Here is an 18,015-nt window from a genome sequence, read left to right on the forward strand (position 1 = left end):
AGAAGTCCATTTCTGTTACTAGTAACATTTTCTGAGCTCTTTGTTTCAGTGGCCAAACTTCACTGCCATATGTGATTATACTTTTAAGTATGCTATTGTATATGAGCTGTTTGTTCGCTTTAGATATTGTCTGGTCCCACAGAATGCCGTTCATCATGGATATGGCTTTTCTACCCTGTATGTTTCTGTCTTTTATAGCAGCGTCGAGTGTTCCATCTTGAGTTATCTTCATGCCCAGGTACTTGTATTCATCGCAGTGTTTAATTTCTACCCCATCGTCTAATGTAATGGACTGCTTTGTTCCTCCAATACACATGGCTTCAGTTTTTTTTATGTTGACTTCGAGACCCCACTTGTTATATTCTTCTATTAACTTCCGCGTCATGTAACTTAAGTCGCCATGATCTTGAGCAATCAGAATTTGGTCATCAGCTTAACATAAAGTGTATAGTGTTGTGTCGTCATTGAGAGGGATTCCCATGCCATTACATTTTCCTTTCCACAGCTTGAGTGCTTGTTCTAGATAGATTTTAAAAAGGGTAGGCGAAATACAACAACCCTGCTTCAATCCTTTCATGACCTTAAATCCCTCAGACATCCTTGATCCAGTTTTAATTTTTGCAGTCGTTCCATTATACAAACTTTGGACTGCTTTGATAAGACCATGTTTAATGTTTGATGTAGGGTTGACCATAGTTTGCTGAGGGGCACACTGTCATATGCTGTTTCTAAGTCTACGTATACCAGGTGAACTTCTTTATTGACGGCTGTTTTTTCTCAATAACTTGCGTAATAGAGTACAGGTGGTCTACTGTGGACCGCCCAGCTCTAAAGCCAGCTTGCTCCTCTGCTTCGTAATCTCTATAGTCATTTTCTATTTTGTTCTTAATAAGTTTCCCATACATCCTACTTATTGTGCTGTTTACCGCAATTCCTCTGTAATTTTCACATTGATCCTTGTTGCCCTTTTTGTGGATTGTTGACATGATAGATAATTTCCATTCTTTTGGTAATTCGGTACCATTTAAGCAATCTTGGTAGAGTTTTCTGAGCTGTTCTTGGAGTTTGTCTGTGCAGGCTTTCACTAATTCTGCAGGGATGTCACCAGGACCAGGGGATTTTCCATTTTTCAGGGATTTGGTTATTTCTTCCATCTCTGATTTACTTATTTGTAATGGTGATGAATTTATATGTATACCTATCATGTTGTCTTCTATGTTAACAAACTCTGGTCTTTGTTCTGTTAGTAATTTTTTGAAATATTCTTCCCATTTTTCCGTTGTTATTGATGATATAACGTCTTTTTCTTATTAGTTCTCATATTTTTAATTAATCTCCAACTCTCTGTGCTTCTTCTACCTCCTATGTAAGTGTTGATTTTTTGGCAGTTCTTTTCCCATGATTCGTTCTTTTTTTGAGTTATCTTCTTTCTTACTTTGGCTTGGGCTTCTTTGTAAATTATTTTATCGTTGTCTGTTTTTGTTGACAGGAACGTTTGGTATTTCCGACGTTTATCTGTAATTTCCTTTTCTACTTCTTCATCCCACCAGTACGGTTTTATTCCTTTATGGTTTTCGTCACATTTCCGCAGTGCTTCTTCTGCTGCCAAATGAATGGACTTTTTGATGTGTTCGTAGTGTTCTTCGATATGTTCAAAATTACCACTTTCTAATTTTTCGTCTAAACGTTTTTTATACAATAGCTTTACACTCTCATGGTTTAGACTGTATATATTGTACCGTACTTATTTTATTAACTGATTTGACTCGATGTGCTCTTTTTCTTTTTCATATGGAGTATATATATATATATATATATATATATATATATATATATATATATATATATATATATATATATAACAATATATCAAGTGAGTGAGAAGAAGTCTCACTGTAATTGAGGTTATCAGTCAAGGAGAAATAAAAAATTAAAAAACTATTTCAATCTTTTAATAGAAGACGTTTCGTGCAGTCTTCCTGCACTTCATCAGTTCTACTGATTGTGAAGTTACATATAAGATGTACACAACAATGTCATCACAATGGGTTGTGTTGTTAAAAACTTAATAGCTAAAAAATACATAAAATTTCTTAAGCTAAAAATACATAAACGCAAAAAATGTCACAAAGGTCCTTAGTGGTTAAAATCCTAAGGTTATTGAACAGTTACATAAAATTTTGTTTTGAAACATGAGGCCAGGAGAAGAAATATTCTGTTAGAGTCAAAAGAATTATTTTAAATCCATTTCCTATTCTAACCAAAAAAAGCGCACAAAAAACCTAAGCAAAAAACCAACTGTTCGGTGTCTGTCATTAAATGGATTTAAAAAAAGGGGGATGTGAAAATCTTAACCAAATTAATGTAAATTATTGTAAACCTAGATTTTCATCCAAAAACCTCCCTGTGACACACAAAAGATAAACAGAAATAAAGATATACGATCGCCGTGACAACGGCAGCAATGTATAGTGTCACAAAAAAGCTTTCAAACGAAAACCCGGTTTACAGGTTGACGATGCACCCTGAATTATATCAATTTCTCTTTAATCGAAAAAATGCCATAGATTTATTGGTTGTTAATAATAAATTTGAAATCCAGGAACCTAGAAATAGGTGTGGATTAGTTAAAAATTAATTACAAAAGAGTGATTTACTTGCCTCATGATTGTTGGAAAAAAGTCACTAAAGCTGGAGTGTTAAGCCATGTTATCAGACAGGAGCTGGGTGGAAATGAGATTTAAAACTTTTATGTTGCTACCAAGCATTGGTGGTTTGTAGGTTGGAAACTTTTTGGATGAAGGTAAAAACAATTGAAATTAGGCCATGTGTTGATCGGATTTGTGTGGAAAATAAATTTGAAATTTAACAACTGAATGAATTTAAGGATTGTTTATAAGCAAGGAGTGATATATGATGCTAAGATTGTCAATATCAGTACGTTTGTTCATAGAGTTTTGTTCCCTTAGAATGTGGGCCATTTCTTGGAAAGATCTTTTATATAAATTAGGTTCTGTGACTAAGGTTTTGATGTTATCAAAATCAATCTGATGATTAAGTGTGATGGAATGTGTGCTGAGGGCACAAGAATGCTTGTTGCATCTGATATCGCTTCTGTGTGAAACTACCCTTCCTTTAAGGGTTCTTTTTGTTTGTCCAACATATTTCAAATGACAGTCTTTGCATGGAATGTTATAAACTACGTTAGATTTCTCCCAAATATCTACTGGTGTTTTAGTACAAGAAAAAAGATTTCTGACTGTTTTACAATTCTTGATGCCTATTTTGGCGGATAACGGTTTGAACAATTTCATAAGTTTATCAGTTAAATGTGGGAAATAAGGTAAGGAACAGTATCTCTGAGGGGTCCCAGATGTGGAAACCTCTTCTCTTTGAATTCCATTATTTATTTGTGAGGAATCGTGAATTCCTCCCAAATTAGAATGGTTCTGGTCAAGTAGTACTCGAGAAGTTGAAAATAAATATTTATTAATAAGAGAAGTTGGATAAGAATTCTCATTTAAAATGGTCTTAAGTAATTGACTGGATTCACTTCTGTAAAGAGGATGCGACAACCTATGTGTCCTTATAGCTAATCCCTGTACGAGGTTGTGTTTGAATCTTTTAGGATGAAAGGAAAAATAATTTAAGAAGCGATTGCTAGCAACGCTCTTTCTGAACCATTTGGTTCTTAGGATGTTGTCAACCCCTCGTACAACTAACATGTCAAGGAAAGGGATGGTGTTATTTTCAAATTTATTTTCCACACAAATCCGATCAACACATGGCTTAATTTCAATTGTTTTTACCTTCATCCAAAAAGTTTCCAACCTACAAACCACCAATGCTTGGTAGCAACATAAAAGTTTTAAATCTCATTTCCACCCAGCTCCTGTCTGATAACATGGCTTAACACTCCAGCTTTAGTGACTTTTTTCCAACAATCATGAGGCAAGTAAATCAGTCTTTTGTAATTAATTTTTAACTAATCCACACCTATTTCTAGGTTCCTGGATTTCAAATTTATTATTAACAACCAATAAATCTATGGCATTTTTTCGATTAAAGAGAAATTGATATAATTCAGGGTGCATCGTCAACCTGTAAACCGGGTTTTCGTTTGAAAGCTTTTTTGTGACACTATACATTGCTGCCGTTGTCACGGCGATCGTATATCTTTATTTCTGTTTATCTTTTGTGTGTCACAGGGAGGTTTTTGGATGAAAATCTAGGTTTACAATAATTTACATTAATTTGGTTAAGATTTTCACATCCCCCTTTTTTTAAATCCATTTAATGACAGACACCGAACAGTTGGTTTTTTGCTTAGGTTTTTTGTGCGCTTTTTTTGGTTAGAATAGGAAATGGATTTAAAATAATTCTTTTGACTCTAACAGAATATTTCTTCTCCTGGCCTCATGTTTCAAAACAAAATTTTATGTAACTGTTCAATAACCTTAGGATTTTAACCACTAAGGACCTTTGTGACATTTTTTGCGTTTATGTATTTTTAGCTTAAGAAATTTTATGTATTTTTTAGCTATTAAGTTTTTAACAACACAACCCATTGTGATGACATTGTTGTGTACATCTTATATGTAACTTCATAATCAGTAGAACTGATAAAGTGCAGGAAGACTGCACGAAACGTCTTCTATTAAAAGATTGAAATAGTTTTTTCATTTTTTATTTCTCCTTGACTGATAACCTCAATTACAGTGAGACTTCTCACTCACTTGATATATTGTTAATATTATATATACATATATATATATATATATATATATATATATATATATATATATATATATATATATATATATATATGTTACACTTGAAGTTTCCGCGGGAGCTATATGTGCTTTCTGTTGTTTTCCGGGTTTGACTCCGCGTTGAATAATTTTGGTTTTGATAAAAACCATTATTTTGACGACGTTTCGGCAAGATCTCACTTGCCATTGTCAAGTCAGGTAGTTCCGCTTCTCGCTGCTGCTTGAAGTAAACTGAATTTTTACTTACGATACCGTCGCTTATGTAGTTGATCCTGATGCTGCTTGCCCTGCGCGAACTCTGGCTCTTGTTATTGGTCCGGTGTAGGTTGCAGTCGTCGGCGGGATGTTACGCGTGGATGTTGCGGCCTGATTTATTTTGGTCTTTTTCTTCAATACCGTTTTCCAAGTTGTAGGAAGCCGTTGCGCATCATCTCTTTGGTTTAAGCCGTTGGGATTTCTTTCAATTTCTATCGATTCTCTGATTTCCCGTTTTCTTTTTATTTCTATGTTAGCTAACATCGTTGTTTGGTTCAGGTTTATTGTGTGTCCTGTATTTGCGACATGTTGAGCCAGGGATGACGTGGTTTCTCCCCTTTCGATAGCATTTCGGTGTTCTTCTCGTCTTACCTGGATTCTTCGGTTGGTCTGTCCAATGTACGACTTTCCACAATCCCCACACGGAATCTCGTATACACCTTGGCTTTCTAACGATATTTTGGTCTTTGGTGTTGGTAAAATAGTTGAGATCTTTCTGTCCGTATTAAATATCGTTTCTATGTTGTGTTTTCTCAGCACTCTCCCTATTTTCTCTGTCGTACCCTTCACATATGGCAGAATGGTTTTGCCGATCGGCTTATTGTCTTCTGTAGGGTCCTTATCTCTTCTTCGAGCATTTTGAGCTTTTTCGATGTTGTATGTTGAGAAGCCGTTTTTTCTTAACGCTGTTTTCACGTTATGCATTTCTTCATTTTGATGTTCTTGGTCTGTCAGTCTTTCGGATCTTGTAATCAAGGTTTTTGTCAAAATAATGGTTTTTATCAAAACCAAAATTATTCAACGCGGAGTCAAACCCGGAAAACAACAGAAAGCATATATATATATATATCTACATTTTTTGTTAGAACTAATTTTATGATAAAACTTACCGTTTCGCTGAAAATCGCTAAAATCTTAATTTGGTGACCTTTGACCCCGCGTAAATTTTTTAGCTCGGGTCGGATTTATGAGGAATTTTTAGATATCATTTATGATGGTATTTTGAACAATCCTGCCAATTTTCAGCTTGATGGTAATTTTTGTACGTGGTAGCGGGTAGGAACTCTTTTAGAGTCCTTTGGATTCTATTGGATAGTCCTATCAGGGAAAGTGAAAATATATATATATATATATATATATAACAAGGAGAGGTTAGCGCGAGTTAATAAATATCGGCATGGCTCGCAATAAGTATGAAAAACAAAATATGCACAAGATGGAATGCAACCATAGACACGTGTTTCTGACTTATTAGTCGTCATCAGTATGATATAGCTAAACATATATATATATATATATATATATATATATATATATATATATATATATATAATTAAGAAGACAATGAGTCTTTGCTGACAGTAAATGTACAGTTTTTGGTTATTGGGTTATGCAGCAATTGATAAGTGTACTCTTTTAAGTTTTTATTCCGAGCTTTCGTTCATGATTATGAACATCGTCAGGGTGCTACAATTATATTATATATGTGAGACAATATGAAAATATGTATATAAAATTATATGTACTTACAACTTATTGAGGATATTTCAAATAGGTGGTCATTAAAATGAGATTTGTACTTATTAAAATGGTCATGTAATGTCTTGATATAACAAAATTATTCAAATAAAGGTTTATACTTTAGTTCAACTTCAAAATCGACGAAATATAAAATGACACTTGGACATTCATGACATGGAGTTATTTGAAATATCTAACAAAATTTTTTTTTAAATATGATCAATTTAGTAAACGACCAATAAGGGTCAATGATAAGTATGAAAGTATTTTTTAAATTTTATAAATTACTGTTGAAATTATAAATTAAGGTAAAATTTAAAAATGAGTAAGATTTATTGATCAAGGTTAATTAAAAGTTTTAAATTATTTATACAAAAATAATTTATAAATTTTTAAACAAAAATTAATTTTTACAAAAGTAATTTATAATGTTGTTGACAAATCAGAGTATCTAGAAGAGAAGTTAGGAGATAACTCACGATTATCTAAAAATAGTAGATAAGAAAACATTTCATTTAGGTGGCCTATATCAGTACGATGATTCATCGAATTTGGATTTTTATTTATGTGAACCATTTCCAAAAAAAGCCTCTTTGAAGTATGTGACTCACGGTCCAATATTTTAGCGTTATTGTAATCAATTCGATGATTATTATTGAAAACATGTTCACCCAATGCACTTCTGTCAGGGTACAATCTGCAGTCTGACTTATGTGAAGTTATTCTGTCTTTTAATCTTCTTGATGTTTGACCAATATATATTTGATTACAATCAAAACAAGGAAGACTGTAGACTGTACCAGTTTTAGAAAGCATTGGAGTCTTGTTTTTGACGTTCGAAAAAATCTTATTGACTGTGAGAGTCATCTTAAATGCAAGTTTGATGTTTTCGAAAGGCTTAAAAAGTCTAGTAAACTTCGGTGCAATATCGCTAATATATGGTAACGTCATATAAGTTACGTTAGTAACGGGAGTCGCGATGGTTTGCGAGTTGTCTGCATCAAAATTGTTATTAACATTTGTTGGTTGAATGTTAATTGTATTAAACAGTAATTTCTTCAACAAAGACTCTGGATAACCGTTTTCTAAAACAAGTTGATACAATATTTTTAAATTTTTTGAGTGAAAAGAAACATCGCTGATTTTTAAAACGCGGTTTTTCATGGATTTAATTAAATTGATTTTCATAACGTGTTTATGGTATGAACTATAGTTCAGATATCTGCCTGAACTAAGTGGTTTACGATACCAATCAACTAATAAAATGTTATTTTTACGTATAACTCTAGTGTCCAAAAAAGGTACAGAACTCAACATGTCCTCTTTTTCAAGAGTAAATTGTATATGATGGTTAAAGCTGTTAAAATAGAATAACAAATTATCAAGTTCATTAGTAGGCAAGCAAAGTAGAATGTCATCTACATATCTTTTGATGAAAAATAATTTAAAGGGTAACACACGTAACACAAAATCTAAAATATAATCCATAACATAATCAGCTAAGATAGGGGAAATTGTACTACCCATAGGTGTACCAAAAGTCTGTTTGTAAAATCTACTGTTAAATACAAAATAATTGTTTTCAAAAAGAAAGGTTAAAAGTTCAAAAAATGTTGCCTTTTTTTGGAAATGGTTCACATAAATAAAAATCCAAATTCGATGAATCATCGTACTGATATAGGCCACCTAAATGAAATGTTTTCTTATCTACTATTTTTAGATAATCGTGAGTTATCTCCTAACTTCTCTTCTAGATACTCTGATTTGTCAACAACATTATAAATTACTTTTGTAAAAATTAATTTTTGTTTAAAAATTTATAAATTATTTTTGTATAAATAATTTAAAACTTTTAATTAACCTTGATCAATAAATCTTACTCATTTTTAAATTTTACCTTAATTTATAATTTCAACAGTAATTTATAAAATTTTAAAAATACTTTCATACTTATCATTGACCCTTATTGGTCGTTTACTAAATTGATCATATTTAAAAAAAAAAAATTTTGTTAGATATTTCAAATAACTCCATGTCATGAATGTCCAAGTGTCATTTTATATTTCGTCGATTTTGAAGTTGAACTAAATTATAAACCTTTATTTGAATAATTTTGTTATATCAAGACATTACATGACCATTTTAATAAGTACAAATCTCATTTTAATGACCACCTATTTGAAATATCCTCAATAAGTTGTAAGTACATATAATTTTATATACATATTTTCATATTGTCTCACATATATAATATAATTGTAGCACCCTGACGATGTTCATAATCATGAACGAAAGCTCGGAATAAAAACTTAAAAGAGTACACTTATCAATTGCTGCATAACCCAATAACCAAAAACTGTATATATATATATATATATATATATATATATATATATATATATATATATATATATATATATATATATATACCGTTTTTTAGGCATCAACGCCCTTCCGGTACGGATCTTAGGAGGAGTGTCACCGAGCCGCAAGCCCCTATCCCTTGCCGTACTGCTCCTCCATAGGCCGATCAGACACCAGCTAATTCCAGACCAAGTCGTAGATTCTTTTTAGAATTTTAGACTACGACGTCAGCCTTTTTATTTTTCTATTCACCGGGCTGGGGCACGAACCTCGATCGCCTCGACCGCATATCCACTATAGATTTGTCAATCGTGCGCCTCAGTCCGCTTGGCTAACCTGATCGACAATATTATAGATAATTATCTATAAAAAATGTCTTATTACTTTTTTTACTAAGAGCCACCGTTTTTGAGATACAACGATTCAAAAAGTTGTAATCGTCATAATATGCGCACACGTTTCCACACCATCTTTGAGGTAGTGTACTTAGCGCGCTTTTTAACGTGGTTTCCCCAGCAGACCCATTCCACGGATCTGTTATGATTCTGTTTAATTTGAAGCTCTTAAATAATTGATATTGGCAAGGGTTAAAAACGATAAAAGTTATAAAAAGCGGTATAAATTAAAAAAAGGGAAATTTATCCAACTGGTTCATAATTTTCTAATACTTCTGCTTCCTCTTCTCCTTGTTCTTCTTCTTCTTCACCTTCTAGTTCTTCTTCTTCTTCTTGTTCTTCTTCCCCTTCTTGTTCATCCTATGGATGTAAGTAAATTGCCCCAATAATGACACATCGCACGGCTCCTCGATAGAATCAAATGAATCCTCAATTGTTGGTGATTCAACATTGGAGCACGACCGGCTTTGACAATTAGTGCATGCTGCCGAACAAAACAATCCAACTTTTTTGCAACCACATTTAGCGCTGCATCCCTTTTTACAGTTGCAAAAAATTGTGTTCAGGAGTTTTTCCGGCGCAGGTGGGAGTAAAGTTTGAATTGATTCTAATGAACTGTCGACTAATTTCCATCCCCAATCTTTTGCATCTAGCTGATAACCAAGCCACACTTAAACAAGCCACACTCGGCAGCCGCTGAGGTTGGAGGAAGACAAGATAATTGCACTTGTTTTTTATTTCGAGTATTTTTAAAGACATGTGCATATCGAAACTTATCTAGCAAGTAGTTTTTTTGGGCGCTCTATACATAGAGAGAAGAAAGCTAATTCCGTTGGAAATAACTTCTTGTGGAGTTAAATTAGTTTTTTTTAATCTTCAGCACCTTCAAGTAATATTTAACACGTATTTTCACTTCGGAGTAGTACTTAAGACTAATTAATACCTCGAGGGTGTCATCTACCTGAAGAATTTCGCCACCCAGGAAGATAATTGAACACTTTACCTAGAAAGTTGGCTTTCATTATTATGTTCAAGCCCATCTGAGAAAAGAATAGGTAGGGTGATTAGATTAGCTGACGTACCGATAGAACGTGTTTATTCCGACAAAACCCATCTTTACAAATTGAATAAGATGCATAAGTAAGAAGAATCGAATAAGACGCATAAGTTATAAGTTAATACTTTGTCATATCAATTTACTATTTTTGTTGGGAGTTGGGAATAAGCCGTAAAATTGAAATAATAATTCTTATTATTTTCGCGTTACATTCACTTTGTAAAGATTTTTTTGTTGGCACTGTAATATAATAGAACTTATACATTCCATCCCTCGGTAGACCGCAAGCTGTATAGTAGAAACATTATCATATTTATATCTTATATTATTATGTGTAATAATATAAGTTAAGTTGACCGATATTATGTTTACTTGTATTACAGCTTCAGTGATGTATATACGTGGTGTACTAATACATAATATTATGACGATTAGAACTCTTTCAACTCTTTGAATCATTGTATCTCAAAAACGGTGACTCTTACGAAAAAAAGTATTAAGATATTTTTTATAGATAATTATCTAATCTACATTTTTTGTTAGAACTAATTTTATGATAAAACTTATCGTTTCGCTGAAAATCGCTAAAAACCATATTTGGTGACCTTTGACCCAGCGTAAATTTTTTAGCTCGGGTCGGATTTATGAGGACTTTTTAGTTTTCATTTATGATGGTATTTTGAACAATCCTGCCAGTTTTCAGCTTGATGGTAATTATTGTAACCTCACTCCTATTTTTGAGTCTAACTAGACCGGTCTATATAGTTTTTGTTAGTCGTAGCTAAGGGTCCTAAATGGTCAACATGAAACGTTTCAAACCCTCCTTTTTGCCTTCTTTTTTGCTTCCAAGTATACATTTAACGCAATTCCTTATACAGTGCACGATTTTTTCTCTAAGATTTGGAATGTCACATTCTCTTCGAATCAAATCTTGTGTTTTTGTTACAGCAAAATGTCCTACCTCGTGAAGTTTCTAATTACTTCTGTTTGCATTCTTTTCGGAATAACTAACACTTCCTTGCCGTCTTCGTATTGAAACAGAATATTGTTTTTTATAAAGAAGTCCTCGTATGACTCCGTAGCTAATATTTTCTTATCCTCTGTCTGGTTTATCTGACCATCATTATTGACTGTCGTCTCGCTAGTTATTGTAATCCTCCTTATAAAAGTATCTACTCTTTTTTTACATAAAATTATTCCGTCTTCGGTTATTGTAACCTTCGCTTGTCTCAGTATATTGTTTTCGATAATAATTTTAACGTCTAGTGCTGCTCCTGGAATAACATGAAACAAAATATTAAAATCCTCTCCTTTAATTTCTACCATTTTATTAAATGAACCTAAAGTTTTAACTCTCATACCTCCTAATCCACTTAAATCTACAGTCGAGTCCGCGAGTATTTACCCGTGCGTCATTAACACCTGGCGAGATAAAACATACTTTTATCTAGCATCGTTCTCTTCCACGCTGAATCTAATGACAAACCAGCTGCCGCATGTTATTAAGTAAAAACACATTTTATTTGTATGAACGATTTAGACTCAGTGCATTTAAAAGAGATAGATACAAAGAAAGACGACTGGGGATGTTTTCACATTTTTTAAGTACAATTTCTGACGTTTTGGTTTGTTTACTTTTATGGCTGTCAGTTTGTTGATTTTTTTGCTATTATTTTGTCGAATTTTTGCATTTTGAAGTTTTTTTATAATATACAAACAGTTGTTTTCAGAACTAATTTTATATTGGAGTTAGAAATTTTATGGTAAAGTTTATGTTATTTTACGATAAATTTTGACAACCTACAAGAAATGCTTGTGTTTAATGTTCCGCCAAAGTGAATAAAATAACAAAAAGAAAATATGTTATTGAATTTTTTTATAAATTGTTTATTTATTTATTAATCAATAATAATAAAATAATTTATTAAGCTACTTCGAATGTAGCTGTAACTATGCACCAAAATTTTAAAGCAAAACTTAAATTTGACATTCTATTTATTTGATAACGTCAAATTTTATACTATAACCCGTGATCGGAATAATACCCACTTTCTGTCACTTGCTATTGCGTTTAGTAAATTTCCGACTTATTTCGTATGCTTTAAATGATGACGCACGGGTAAAGACTCGCGGACTCAACTGTAATACGTTTTGTGAAAGAATCACGACATCAAAATATTTTTCAAAAATATCCTCTCTTACTGAACTGATGTCACTTCCTGTATCCAATAATGCACGTAGTGATAATTTTCCAACCTTCAATGTTACCGAGTTTTTATACCCCAAGTTAATAACATTTACATGTTCAGAAGTTGATGGTTCCTCTTCTCTGTCATTGCATCTAGAAGAGTTATGTCCAAACTGATGGCATTGAAAACATTTCACTCCCTTGGCTTTGTCAGGACAATCTTTCGATCTGTGTCCCTGACTTCCACAACTGAAACATTTTTCTTCCTTTTTATTCCTACTTTGAGGCGCTCTTCTTTCATCTCGTTTTACTTCCTCGTTCGTCCACGTCTTTTTATGCGTCTCGGGTTTAACTGATTTTTGCGTCGTCTGTTTTTTAATTAACTCATACAGTTTAATCTTCTCTTTAAAATCACCGAAATTTTTGGTACCATAAAGTATTACTTTATTAGCAGGGTCGTCCATAATTCCCTCAATTATATACTGCATTATGACTTCATTTTCGATGCTTCCTCTGCTACCGATTTCTCTCATTTTTAGTACATATTCCTGTGCGCTTTAACCTTGTTTCTTCTTTCTATTCATCAGCATTCTGTGTATTTCGGCACTACTTATTTTGTTCTCAAACTCTGTTTTCAGTCTTTTCTTCAGGAGCCTCCAGCTATTAATTCCCTTCTCTGACTGTATATACAGTTTAGCTATTCCCTTTAGAGATCGTTTAGCGAAAATTAGCATTTGCAAATCATTACATCCCATCAGATTGAAAATTTCTTCAAAATCAGCGATCCATTTTCCTATGGGATAATCGTCTTTTCCGTCGAAAGTTTTTATACCGTCTTCTACGTCTCTAAAAGTTAAGCCAAATGAATCATTCAGTCTACCTCTCGTCATTTTGTTTGATTTTGATCTATTCCTCGTATATAAATCCGTCGTCCTTTTATCCTCCATATTGTCATCATTATTATCGTCGTCGGTAACGTCTTTATCTTCTTCCTCGTGATAAGCGTCTTTATCACTATTTGCGTCGTTATCCTCATTACAGCCATTGTCTTCGGTAACCTCTTTACCGTTTTCCTTGTGATAAACGTCTTTATCACCGTCATCGTCGCTAGCGTCTTCGTCTTCATCATCATTCTCGTCTTCAAAATTGAAGTCGTTTAGTTTATTTTTCACGTTGTCTATTTTTGTGGAATATTCCCCGGATTCTTTATTCCACGCAAAATTTGTAAAATTCCGCAAGTTCTTCCTAGTTTGTCGCGGCAACCCTTTATCACCGTATGCAACAACATGCAACGTCTTAACAGCAGTTAATGCCAACTTTCTAAGATTTAAACTAATTTTTGGAAAATCGTTAAGAGTTTGTTTAGACTGCATTTTAAAAAGGGATATAATAATAAAAAAAAACAAGTTAGATTATCTTTTAACTCAAAAGTTAGATTATTTTTTCCCGTATGCAAATTGTATTTGTGAACTGTAAAATTGTAGTCGCTTTTACTTCAAAATTATTAATATTTACTGCAAATAGTAACAAAGTTATCATTTATTTAAAGAAATAAACAAAAAACAATGAAAAAACAAAAAAAAGTTAATCATTACATAATTTATGATAGTTCGTTCTCAACATTCACAGTTTATCGTCAAAGTTCCAGTTCACAGTTTCTCGAAAAAAATAATCTTTGGTCAGGTTTCTACTTTGCAGACACCAGAATAAAGTGTCTTGACTACTTTTAAAATATTGGAACAAACACACCTGATTTCTCCTTGGTAATACTGCTTGCTATGATTGCGTCTCGTCGTCGTCGTCGTCACTGCCCAAAAAGCCGTCGTATTTGCCTAAACAGCGTCGTCTACACTGTATTAGCCTGCCTCTACTCCACCAACACAACAATTCACCAACAGTTTCCAAAGTCCGAAAGTCACCAACAGTTTAAAAAAGTCCGAAAGTCACCAACAGTTTCCACGTTTCACGAACAGTCATAAACAGTTTCCAAAAATTACGTGACGTCACTTGAGCCGATTTTTTAAATTACACGTCACTTTACGGTATTTCGCTTTAAAACGAAATTGTCTTTCTTAGATCCCGGTTGAGCCCCCAATTATGTATTATTCTTTAAAGACAATCGTAATAAAAGTCCGTATGACTTTTAACAGTTTTAATTAATAAAATAGATAACTAAATTATAGATACTATTAAATTGACGAAATGTAAAAGTGTTTGTGTAATTGCGACCAAAATTTACGTGTCCTTGTTCTTACAGAAAACAAACGTGTTTAGAGATAATTGTGTCTAATCAATATTATAACCGGATTGTCATAATATTCGTCTTAAGGCGTCTTTTTACGTCTTATCCCCAATAACACGACTGTCGCGGTTCTGATCTTAAAATCGACTGCCGTATTCTTCCCACAATAACCAAAATTCTCTTACTGCTAATCTCCTCTTCTCATGGTTTAATACGCTTTCGTGAGAACTAACCTATTAAAATTGGATCAAAGTATGTACCGACTTTTTCCAATAACCGAAAACTATAAAATTAGTCAAGGCGACTACTGTTTATCTTAAAGTCCGATTCCAAACGTTTGAAAATAAACACAATCTCTTCACTAAACTACGCGTCGATTAGATACGCCTCCACATCTGTCCCTAAGAGCGTCGTGGTTTCGTGTTTTGTAATAATATTTAAAAATATATATATATACAGGAGTCTTAAAAATTAAGGTAAAATATTTACAATTCTACAGATCTATCGAATTCTACTAAATTTATCGATTTTGATACGGGATGCAGAATTTCTTTAGTATATTGTAACAAATGTCACTTTTTCCATTTTTTCCTGTTTGTTTCCGGAAAAAAACAGGTTTTTTTCCTGCACAAAATTTTTCCGAAAATTTTAAATATCTATTCCCATCAATTAATCTACCAGCATCAGTAGAATCAAAAATAACGTGTTCGTTCTAAATTTACTCCAAATATTCTGCAACACAACATACAAATAAAAACACTTTTGATAAAATATTTGTAAGCTTTTAATTAAATCTTTGGTATTAAAATTTATTCATTATAATGATTTTCGAAAATACTGACAACAACTTTAACAACGATTTGACATTAAAAACCCCCATTATAGCAGGGCAATAAAAAAAAGGCCTCAATTTTAGTTCCGACGAAATCCACGAGCACGAGAGGTCGTCATTGTGACTTAACATCGCCAATAGAACAGTACCTAGTTGTATTTGAAGTTTATAGTTGTCATTGTGTTAAAGGTGTAAAAGTTATAAATTATTGTAATGTTGTTGGTGTTTGAATAAAGTCTTTTTAAAGCAGAGTAACAATATCATTAATTTATTTATTTTTTGTACAGAAAAAAAAATATTTTAAATTGAAGACCTAAGTGGAAGAAGAGAGTATGTCACATTTTCTAAAATTTTGAGTTTCCTAGTGAATGAAGGGGGTATGTCACATTTTCTAAAATTTTGAGTTTCCTAGTGAATGAAGGTGGTATGTAACTTCACTATCATATGACACTTATACTGTAGCTCTAAAAAACTTAATAAGAGATATTCTAGTGGATGAAGGTGGTACGTAACATGTAAAATACGATTCATGGATGGTAGAAGGAGGTATGAAATATTTTTCGTTTTTTTCAGGTTTCAATTGTTTATAACTCGAAAACGATTAACTTTAGAGAAAATTTACAAAAGTCCTTTTTTGTTTCCAATGATCAAAATAACCTAAAATAATGTTCACCTGCGCCGAAAAAATTGATTTTTATAATTTGTTTAAATTTTTTTTAAATAAATGTAGTAATAACTCAGAAATTATGACATTAAGGTATAGATAGGGAATATAACACGAAAAATAATTAGCATTTCTTAAGGACATCAAAAAGCAAAATATATGCAGGGTGTTGTTCCCATAAATAAGAAAGTTTATTAGATTTCCAGAAAAACGAAAGACCTGACAACAATGTACCACTATTACACTATTATATCCACTATAATATCGTCCAGATTAGAAAACCCTTACTCACCAAAATCCATACAAAAATCGTGCAAGAAGTTTCCGAGATAATTGAGGCTTTCCATACATAACAATCACTCTGTATAATATACTCCATTTAATAATACAAGGCAAGGTAGACAGAAGAAGAAGGACCAGGTCGAAGAAGATCGTCCATGGCTAAGAAATCTGTGAGAATGGTTTAACAGATCCTTTGCATCCCTTTTCCGAACTGCCATCAACAAAATTGCTATAGCTAATTTGATAGCCAACGCCAACGCTCGATAATCGAGCACGGCACATGAAGAAGAAGACTATTTTGTGTTAAATTACATAAATTTCTGTAAAACTGATTATAAAGTATTATTTCATGCAACATACCCCCTTCATCCATTCAGATAAAGGATATATACAAACTAAAATTAATGGAAGAAGGCGGTATGTACAGTTTTTATATATTTTTAGAAAAAATACTAAAAATAAAAACAAATTATCAGAAGTAATTACACAAGAGCTCTAAAATTCGATATTAATTTTAGAGATCGAGTGCAATTTGTTGCGATTATTTCATGAATAAAACTGTTCAAAACCAAAATTTTATTGTAATTTATTTATGGAAGTACAAATTAGTACAATTAAACACACAGTTGTTATAAATATTAATTTGACGGTTGAAAGTCATCACTTTTATAATTTTTAAACCATTAATTGTTATTAAAGTCACTGAATGTATTTTTTCGTAGCAACGAAGGGCATCTGACGTAATATACTTGACGACGGGAAATTATCATAAATTATCGATTTAATTTAGATTTATGTAGTTTTCTATTGGTCACAATCTCCTATGAATGAAATAATCAACATTATATGTAAAGGAATGCTTATAGCAATATAAATAAAGCCAAATAACACAAATAACATTTTCATGATAAAAGTAGAGGAATAAAAACATTAACTGCCCATATCTCAAAAGGTAGGCTTTGTAACATACCCCTTTCTTCCACTTAGGTCTTCAATTGTTTCATGACAGTCACATGACATAACTGGGCCATGAGAAAGGGCCGAAATAGCCCAAGTGTATCTACTAGCGTGGCGCTTACTGTATAGAGAAAACCGTAAAAAATAACAGGACAGAATTCATTTTTTAACTCACCGATTTTCCTCTCCTAAAAATTAAGTTGAATACACCTCCTCCAGTCTTGTTATGCATTTGTTTCCTTTCTTCTTCTTTTCTTAATGCCATAATGTCGCTACTGGAAAATGCTTGAGTAAGACTGTGTGTTCCTTTTCCGACCACGTAAATTTCGGTGATCTGATAATCGCTCAAGGTCAACTTGGGATCCAAAGTTTCATTGATGTTTCCTAAAAATCAAAGTGTATTTAAAACTAAATACAGGTGATAGAAATTAGAAAATTTTAAGAGGATTTTTCAATCATAATTACGCTTTAGTAACAGGTATAAGG

The 18,015-nt window shown here is 32.5% G+C and overlaps 1 protein-coding gene across 4 annotated transcripts in view; it reads right to left on the reverse strand.

Moving 5' to 3' along the window:
* Window positions 1-18,015, reverse strand: part of LOC114340291 (uncharacterized) — a 903,606-nt gene that overhangs the window by 367,647 nt on the left and 517,944 nt on the right. For all 4 annotated transcript variants that reach the window (XM_050641761.1, XM_050641762.1, XM_050641764.1 and 1 more), the window contains one exon: window positions 17,705-17,913. In XM_050641761.1, coding sequence (XP_050497718.1) covers window positions 17,705-17,913 — 209 coding nt within the window. The remainder of the gene's footprint in view (window positions 1-17,704; window positions 17,914-18,015) is intronic.

This window comes from Diabrotica virgifera, chromosome 1 (genome assembly GCF_917563875.1).
Source record: "Diabrotica virgifera virgifera chromosome 1, PGI_DIABVI_V3a".
NCBI classification, from domain to species: domain Eukaryota; kingdom Metazoa; phylum Arthropoda; class Insecta; order Coleoptera; family Chrysomelidae; genus Diabrotica; species Diabrotica virgifera.